The following is a 9913-nucleotide window of genomic DNA, read 5'->3' as shown; positions in this document are numbered from 1 at the left end:
GCATTTGACACCATAAGTCATGACATTCTGTTGCAGAGTCCACAACCCAACAAGTAGGGACTAGCAAAACAGCATTAGGTTGGTTTATGTCTCACTTATCAGATAATGGGTTTATGTTAACAATGACTTTTCCATGCTCACAAAAGTAAGTCATGAAGTTCCTGAAGATTACTGGTGCCAATATTGTTCACTTTATATATGCTTCTTTTAGGCAATATTATCAGAAAGCAACCACATATATTTCTATTGTTACACAGATGACACGCAGCTGTACTTATCTATGAAGCCAGATGAATCCTAGTTAAACTTCAGGTATGTCTTAAAGAGATAAAAGTCTGGAAGACCTATAACGTTTTATTTCTAAACTCTTTGCTGATGTTTGTATATGGTCCCTTTTCCTTTGTTAAATTGAGAGAAGTAGCCAATTTAATCTCAGGGACAATAATTATTCATATCATGACTAGTATTTCTTCAAATGACAGAAATTATACACATGAAAATGAAAAGATAACAAACAAATCAGAGGCAAATTTGAAATGTTGCATAAAGGACACTGGGGCTAATATATAATCAACTGACTGTGTTACAGCTCTCTGATGCAAATGTTTTGATACAAATGACAAAAAAAGGACAACTACCAGGGGAGTCAATTTTGGTATGGTGGAAAGTGGAATCTCTGGGTGAGGTGCTGGAGAAGGAGGTCCACAGAAACAAAGTTTCACATAGAGAAAATTGAAGAGGTCGCCATAGAATCATGTTTTCCTCCACCAGCTTCGAAACCTGAAGGTCTCTCTTGTCACAGCCTCCATCATAACCCATCTTGTTATGCATGCAAAAAAGTTTCAAAGACAGACAATTGCTTATGTTATTCATTCATGACTTAAATGAAGGGTCTTAAGTATCTTAAATTCCTCTCAGGTCTGCAGATGAGTAGTTGTAGCATTTGAGCAACTCAGGATTCTTAACTTGTATCAAATCTCTCCATGTTAAACAGCTCTATCTGGTGGACTCTTTGAGTCAGTACAATCGGTGTAAACTCTCAAACGATCATCAGCCTTGACAGACCTTCGTGTGAACACTAAATGCTCACTAGTTGGTTATGTGCGCTGTTCGAATTTTGAGGATTTTTGACCTACAGACAAAACACTGGAAATCATGTATTCCATGATGATGATGAGCTGTCCAGGTCCAGAGGCATAGTCCCACAGCAGGACGTTCCCTTACCTTCGATGGGTTTTGTACTACACTCTAACACGATCAGTCTGAGCAACTACACCAGACAAAACTACTATTATTATGCCAAAAACATATCACGACCCTCGCTGTGACTGTGGATCCTATATTCTGATAAATCATTTCAGTCAAAAATAGCATCCATACCATGGGTGACCTACCATTCATTAGTTCTACAGTTAAAGTCTTGTCGACATAAGAATGTGCGTACAGTAAATGTGTCCTGCCTGCAAGACGAGATTCCGGGCAAATGCATCTACCACGTACGTCGGCGCGTTCTCTCCCGCTCAGTTCACATGACAGCGTCCCCTTCCCCGATTGGTGCTTTTCAAATGTACCGCCCGACCTCATTGGCCAGTTTTGAACCACTGCAGGACTGCGGCCAATTCAAAAGAGTTTGAACATTTCAGCGGCAGTCGTTTTACATTACACACTGCGGCGAGGCAGGCACATTCAGGTAAGAACCACTTTTATTCTCCCGCAACCACGTCGAGACAAGAGCAACGCGACCTATGATGGTAGTTGAAGACGTGGAGAGAAGGAATCTGGTTCCAAGTGGATCAGCTGCGGCGAGAAAACCCAGTTCAGCGACGGAGTGTTAGCTAAGCTAACGTTGGTGACCTTGTCTTGCTCGCTTAGCAGGAAGTAAACGATAGACGTTAACGGCAGCCAACTTACATCCAGTGTAGAGGATTGTTAAATGTGCTTCAGTTTGAATCCCGGACCGTCTCCGAATGAGCCTATGGTGTGAATTAACCACATGATGTGACGAATTCCGGCTGTTGATTGTGTATTCTACTAACGTTACTCCCTCGTAGTCGTGTTACTTGTTAGGCCACATTTACACTGGAAGTCAGATGGTCACCAGCTGACATGTCACAGTAATAATCTGAGTATGGACATAAAGTTGAAGGCAGTAAGGGAAGTAATGATGGTTGTTGAAATTTGACATGTCATTTTTTTTTCTTTTAGGCAGTAATGGACGACTACTTGAAAATAGAGAAAATTGGAGAAGGTTGGTCTAAATGTTTCCATGTCTTCATCTCTTATTCAAAGTGCTACACATGTTTTGTTGCTAAACTTGGCATTATGGAAGTACACTTCCTTTGACTAATTGATTTCATCATCCTTTAATTACCAATGTCATGACTAAATGTAATTTAAGTGATCCGAATTACCTTTTATTCTTGCAGGTACCTATGGGGTTGTGTATAAGGGCCGGCACAAGGCTACAGGGCAGGTTGTGGCCATGAAGAAGATCCGTTTGGAGAGTGAGGAGGAGGGGGTCCCTAGCACTGCTGTCAGAGAGGTCTCTCTGCTTCAAGAGCTCAAGCATCCCAACGTTGTACGGTATGCTCACTTTGTAGAGTAAAGGCTGTGCAAAGTCTAGCAGGTTAAAGGGATTTAAAAGTCAAATAAGATTTTCCATCTTCTGAAATGGTATCTGTTGTAAAGAAATGCTGCATAACATCCCAGTCTGACAGACCCCACAAGGACAGTAGTCCTGAGATCAGAGGGCATCCTTTTATGTTTTACATAAAACAAGGTTGGGGGCAGGGGCAGACCCTAAAACATTGTGGGAGCACGACAGTTGCTATCAAGACAGCTTCAGTCTACTTTGCCCTAATTTGCTAAAGGTTTCACTGACAGGTGTGATGTGTCATATGTTTTTATTCTGTGAAATTTAGATTGTTGTCAGCTCTGTGTATTTCTCTCCAAAGAGGATGTGATGTATTTGATCTCCCTCTGGCAATAATTTATTTACACATGGCCATTACACATAACTTGCTTATAATTTTCAGCAAGAAATCTGTAAAAACTGTTAACTGCAGAGTAACAGAACAGTTTTAAGGATGTATTTTATTTCTGACTTAATTTATTGAATAACAAAACATAAATAAACATACCATGCAAAAAATATATTGTGTAAAAAAAACAGAGACATAGGGAAAGTACATATAGTACTAGAATGCATACCTCTGCCAAGGCCCAAGCACCATAAGAAACTAGATTTAGATTTTTATTTGGGTTAACACCAAATTACACCCACTGTATATCAGTCCCCTAAACATGAGTGTGTGTTTGATATTTTGTGGAAATTGGTTGAGGTTTTTTTTGGTGTAATCCTGTTAATAAATAAACAGATGGAGATGAAAACATAACCTCCTTGGTTTGATCCTCTACACTAAGAAATGGCAGCTTCTTGAACCTTGTGAGAGGCAGATGCTCTGCAGGACTTGCTGCTTGTCCACGTACCCCTGTTCAAGCTCATGGGCAATAGTCGGGTTCATTTCTGTAACTTAAGTAAAGTCTTCTTCTGAGATACTAAAATGCTTCAACAATTTAGTGTTAAGTGGTGCAACTACAGATCATCAATCATCACATTGGGCTGATCTTCACACATGGTGGTGGTGGTAATGTTCACTGGTCCGGGTAGCTAAACCAATTACTCAGTTACAGAAATTTCCCCTTTTAAGTTTACACAGATCATATGTGACTTTCTCTAGTTTTCTGTCCAAGAGTGACACGTGCAATTGTTGCTCCTTAAACCACTCAAACATGTCAAACAAACTGTTCAAGCGTATGCTCGTGTCTTGTTCTAGTTTATTTGGTGAAATTCCAGGCAACCTCTACCTTCCTTCCAAAACTGTGTTGTTGTGGAATTATGACGTGACCCATCTCACTTTTCCCACAAGACATGCTGCAGCAATATATTTCAGGCCTTCCTGTGTGGCCAAATTTATCTAATGTCTGAAGCATTAGACGTGTGGCCACAAATTTGCCTCAACAGACATGTTGTAGGCGTGATTTGTTTCTTGTGACGTACATACAAACACCTTTTGGCACTTCATATATATGTGTAATTATGTGAATAAAGTTACTTATATCAGGATATGAGATTTTGGTTATACCTACCTTCAGTTCAGTGACATTCTGCAGCCACCCAAGGTGGTGCGTGTCTTTTCAAATCGTGTCCAATCAACTGAATTTGTCACAGGTGGACTCCAACCAAGGTGTAGAAACATCACAAAAAAGAAGGCATGGCAGACCTGAGTTAAATTTAAGTATCTGAATACTTATGTCAATGTGATATCTCCGGTTTTTCCTTTTGTTAAGTGAAGGTGTCCAAACACTTATATTAACAATATACTATGAACTAAGCCAGTATTGTTTATTTCCCAGACTCCTAGATGTCCTGATGCAGGAGTCTCGTCTCTATCTCATCTTTGAGTTCCTGTCCATGGACCTGAAGAAGTACCTGGATTCAATACCCTCCGGCCAGTACATGGACCCTATGCTGGTCAAGGTGATCATGTCCTAGTGTTTAATAAACTGCTGTTCATTTGAGGGGTTTTCACATGAACTGTTTGTACAAGAGTAGAATGACACATTAATTATTGCAGTAGACAATATGACATTCCCTCAATTCAACTTTGTGGCTTGGGTCAAGCTGATTTTTTTTTTTTTTAATACTTGTGTTACAGTAAGGTTATCATTAAAACAATACAAATACAAGTTAATACAATAACTTAACTGAAATAGTAACAAGTTGATGATAATAATAATCCTCTAAATGTCAAAAAGCGCTAGTAGCTCATTTATGCTTGATTGCGATGGCTACATTTTGGCATGTCATGATTTCAGTTCTTTCAGGATTTATTGATTCATTTAATGTGATTAAAACCTGTAGTATTAATATCACGTTGAGTAAATACTAATGTAGGCAATTGTTTGTCATACAGGCAGGTTTAGAACAAGCACCCCACTAGTGTCTATCACATTACAGATTTAGACGGTTGGTTTTCTCTTCTTGATCTAAATTAAGATGAAGCCAGAGACGACGGTTTCCAATGTTGTATTTGTTAGCGTGTAGAAATGGAAAATGTATTTTTTGATTAACTCTCAAATGAAAAGTTTGTTATGAGGCTTAATGCAACAACGTAGAAACGTAACATTGATATTTGAGAGATGCAGCCACATGTAATGCTTGGGTGGTCGCCTCTAATCGCATTAGAAACCCAATATCTTCAATTATAGCCACTCCTCAATCTCGAAGGTTATTAGAGAGGAAAAGCCTGGTGTTAATATAGCTCACGGTTGTGTGCTTTGTTTTAATAGAGACCTCTAATTATACTTGCGATCATCATACTAAAATCCCACTTTAATATGCAGTTTAGCAAAAGCGCAGATTGGTGACATGATATTCACCGCTGCTGTTTGTGTTGGTAGGTTCCCGAGTCTTGGAGCTGTTCTTGCATATTATGTGTTCACTTGTAATTCCCTTTTCTGCACATTAGGTGGTATGGGGAAATCGTTAATCAGAGCAGTTGCGTTGTTTTACCAGAAGACACACTTTTTAGGGTGGGGGTGTGTTGCAATCGTCTGTTGCATTCAGTTTATTTGACAGAAGTACATGTAGATCATAGTGGATGGACCAGATGGTGTAGCCGAACAGATTTGAGAATGGAAGTAATGCGTTAAGGGCTAAATCATTTAATTGACATGATACTCAAAGCATGTCAATAATTTTTGCCTAATTGCCTAATTAGGCAAAAATTGCCTAATTCTGTCAGTTTGGACTGACACTGATTTTGATAAATAACAACCCAACATAATTTTAAGTAGAACTGAAACAATTGGATAAATTGAGTTCAAATATAATTTTATTGTATAATAGATGTTCTGTATCGTGCTGCATGTTCATGCTCCTTCTCCCACCACCCATCATCTCCTTTTTAGAGCTACCTGTACCAGATCTTGGAGGGAATTTATTTCTGTCACTGTCATCGAGTCCTTCACCGGGACTTGAAACCCCAAAACCTACTGATCGACAACAAGGGGGTTATCAAACTGGCGGACTTTGGCCTTGCTCGTGCCTTTGGTGTTCCTGTCAGGGTCTACACCCATGAGGTGAGAATCCATTTACACACAGTGTAAAACTACATGATGATGGCAGTTAGAGGTGTAGAGCAGCAACATATTTTTGTATAGCTGTATAAGCAGATGCATGCTTAACATCATCCCCAAACAGAAAGCCTCTAAAGCAGACATGTCAAAGTCCGGCCCGCGGGCCGTGATAAAATAGACCCACGCAGTGAGATCAGAGCTCGTTCACGTGAAGCAGCCGGTCAGTGACTTTGTAGAAGAACAGTGAAACACAGAGTTTCTCTGGTCACAGCTGCTCAGTGATCAGAGCAGAAGCTGCAGTTGGTTTGTACCGAGCTGGAGTTTCTGTGTCCTCCTCCACTCTGCTCTCACTTGAACTAATAAACACATCACTAGTTATCAGGACCTGATCAGTACATGAAGTAACTTAGTGTTTGTTTGATTCACTCCAGAGTTTATGAGGCTGCATTTAAACATCATGAAAAATGACTCGTCAACATTTTGTGCTCAGTACAACACGAGACGTGACGCTCAGTCAGGACTCAGTGTTAAAATGAGCGGAGGGACACGCAAATATGAAGCCGAAGGTTTACTTCGCTTATACTGCAAGGTTTCAGTAGAAGGACAAGGAAGATGAGTTATTAACTTGGGACAACTCACCTGTTAATTTTCCTCCACTCATCAAATTCTCACCACGCAGCACAGAACCACTTCCGTTTGCAACTCTTCACAACAAAGTCCCAACAGACACACTGCTTATAACAGGAAACACACTAAAACCTTTCACAATAAAGCAACTAAATAAAATAGCTTACACAAACATGATCTGACAGCATCGATTTTAAAACTAAACACATGATCGTAAGTTTGTCATCTAAATCATCCGAATAAAAATGGAGCAAATGAACATGAACTACTTCATTGTAAGTGTGAACTGGCACAAAAATGCATACCTCTGTGAGGCGCTTTTCTCTGTGATGAAGATGAACAAAAACCCACACAGGAATTGTCTCACTGATGCACACCTTCACTCCATCTTGAGGGTTTCCACAGCACATAGCCTAACCCCAAACATTAATGATGCCAAATATCTGGAACATGTACATAAAAGAAGAATGTAGCCTACCTAAATGTTTTCTTTTTGCACTTTATCCAATATCCTATTTAATAAATGTTGACCCTGTTTGGCCCTTGACATAGTCCCAGCTTAAAATGTTGGCCCTCTCTGTGATCGATTTTGACACCACTGCTCTAAAGTGACGCACACAACCCTTGTGTGTGTTCTTAGGTTGTAACTCTTTGGTACCGGGCCCCAGAGGTCCTCCTGGGTTCACCCCGTTATTCAACCCCTGTTGACGTTTGGAGCACCGGAACCATCTTTGCTGAACTTGCCACCAAGAAGCCTCTGTTCCACGGAGACTCGGAAATAGACCAGCTCTTCAGGATCTTCAGGTAGATGTGCTACACTTGAATTTATGTAATATATGTTTTACATTAAATTACATGTAATGACACCATTGTCATTAATGTAATGGCACATTATTTTCCATGCAGTGATGATCCTCCTGCAGTTATAGTTGGTAGTTACGCATTTGAAACAACACTATTATTAATATGACATGCATGATCAGGAGACAAACTACCTTTAAATTGACCATGTTAACAAACACTTCCAAACTGGAAAAATTAAATCCCTTTTTTATATGAATAATTCCCAGAACTATGGGAAGCAAAGAAGTCTTTTTCTTTACATTTTTGTAAGTGTATCGAAAGAATTATGTAGATTAAGCAAATGAATCCCATTGTGGATTTAAACACTTTTTGTATACAGGAGGCAACAACACAGCTTTTATTTTATTATTTAGTAAACAGCCAGAGATATCTCAACATCAACCATATATTAATAATGATGGCACCTAGTAATAACGCCCTGTAGTTGTTTTTTACTGCTGGCCCTCTTCAAATACATTTGTTTGTTCTGTGCAGGACTCTGGGGACCCCAAACAATGATGTGTGGCCAGATGTAGAGAGCCTACCAGACTACAAAAACACCTTCCCTAAATGGAAGCCTGGTAACCTCTCATCGATGGTGAAAACTCTGGATAAGAATGGTCTTGAACTTCTGGCGGTAAGGACTGCAGCTGAACTAAATTGAAGTTATTTATGTGTTGAATTCCAGGCCTCTGGTGGTGGTATGTGGAACATCATGTGTACATGACAAACATTGCATAAAATGATGCTGTTTGTATTCTTACCATGTGAGGTTTACACTGCTCCTCAAAGGTTTCTTCTCTCCAAACCAGTCCTGCTATATTTTATATATCATAACTTTCAAATATATTCTTCTAAATAACAGCTACCTACTGAAGTTGTTAATTGGTCATGACTAATTGCTGGTTAGTCACATCTGACTATGTAAAACTGCATATAGAGGGGCATTCCACTGAAAGTTAGACTTCTTCCTTTTTGTATTGTTTCCTCCTCTGACTGAGAATTATGTTTTTTAGAATACAAAATTAACAAATAAATATAATCTTTTTTGAGCCTGTATTTAAAATGCTCAGTAGGTCATGGATGGGCGTGAGTAAGAAGTTGTGGATTTTTCAGAGCAACTTAGTAAAATAGACCGTCAGTGAATTATTCTCTGCAAGCAAAATGAAATAAAAACGAGACTGAGACCAGCATAAAGTAACCATTGATAAAGGGCACTAACATCAGAGTATGGACATGTTTACTGCTGTAGAATAATTTACATGCATATTAGTTAAGCATTTAGTTGTTTAGTCTATAACATGTCAAAAAATATATTTGGTTGTATTTAAGATATTCAGATATTTGGTTTACAATGACATGATAAAAAACCATTAAATCTGCACAGTTTAGAAGCTGGAACTAGAACATGTTTTAGCATTTTTATTTGGAAAACCAACAGAAACCAGTAATTGATGATCAAGTAATCAAAATGGTTTCATAACTGATGAATTGACAAATTGTCGAGGCTTTAGATCTACCTTCCTGCCAAGGACACAAAGCCTCAACGTGTCTTTTTTTTCCTCTGGTATAGAAAATGTTGATCTACAATCCTCCTCAGAGGATCTCAGCACGGGAGGCCATGACTCACCCATACTTTGATGACTTGGATAAATCCACCCTGCCTGCTGCCAGCATCAACAAAGCCTGAAGCACATACATTCATACTCATTGTGAATTATCATTCTGTAAATACTTCTGTGTGGAAAATTGTTGTAGACCTTTTTAGTAAGGTTTTGTCTGCCAGCAATGTCTTTTCAATTAAACTGCACTTTCTGTGATTCCTCTAACTTTACACTTAATACGTAACATTGGTGAATAACATTTGCCCCAAAATAAAGGGCATGACATAGTTGAAATGTATCTATTTCTGAAATGTTTAACAACTTAAAGGCTTAAAAAAAAAAAAAACTAAATAAATTTTTCCATTTTTAGTCCTGTGTCTATGTTAATCACTCATTTATCTCTTATTTGCCAAATATGTAAAAGAAAACTACAGCAATATTTATACATCTAAATCTGTCTTTTGTGTTCTTGTAAAACGTTTTCTACTGGTTGATGATGCGTCCTGCTCTCCGGTTATTCTGTTTTCTATGATAAAGCTCTCTGGAATTTTTAACATGAGTGACTTTATTCGGTCGACTGGTAGACCGGTACCTACACTGACTGATTAGTCGGATAAATCTCCAGGCAAAGGTGGTGGCGAAAAGTTATCAACATCAGGCTAGCAGGCCTTAGCTTTCCATGTTGCGCTATTACTGCC

The 9913-nt window shown here is 38.9% G+C and overlaps 1 protein-coding gene across 2 annotated transcripts; it reads left to right on the top strand.

Annotated features, from left to right (window-relative positions):
* The first annotated feature begins 1597 nt into the window (after positions 1-1597).
* On the top strand, positions 1598-9584 carry cdk1 (cyclin-dependent kinase 1). Of its 2 annotated transcripts, XM_034609493.1 has the most exons (9): positions 1667-1690; positions 2068-2114; positions 2206-2248; positions 2427-2583; positions 4417-4540; positions 5974-6144; positions 7409-7572; positions 8107-8248; positions 9185-9584. In XM_034609493.1, the coding sequence occupies exons 3-9, from the start codon at positions 2212-2214 to the stop codon at positions 9299-9301; spliced, it is 912 nt and encodes a 303-aa protein (XP_034465384.1). In that variant the 5' UTR covers positions 1667-1690; positions 2068-2114; positions 2206-2211; the 3' UTR covers positions 9302-9584. The 2 variants fall into 2 exon arrangements, with proteins under 2 accessions (XP_034465383.1, XP_034465384.1); XM_034609492.1 differs by lacking the exon at positions 2068-2114 and having other exon boundaries at positions 1598-1690.
* The last annotated feature ends 329 nt before the right edge of the window (positions 9585-9913 follow it).

Source organism: Hippoglossus hippoglossus, chromosome 15 (genome assembly GCF_009819705.1).
Source record: "Hippoglossus hippoglossus isolate fHipHip1 chromosome 15, fHipHip1.pri, whole genome shotgun sequence".
In the NCBI taxonomy this organism is placed as follows: domain Eukaryota; kingdom Metazoa; phylum Chordata; class Actinopteri; order Pleuronectiformes; family Pleuronectidae; genus Hippoglossus; species Hippoglossus hippoglossus.
This window is presented reverse-complemented; position numbering and strand designations above follow the sequence as displayed.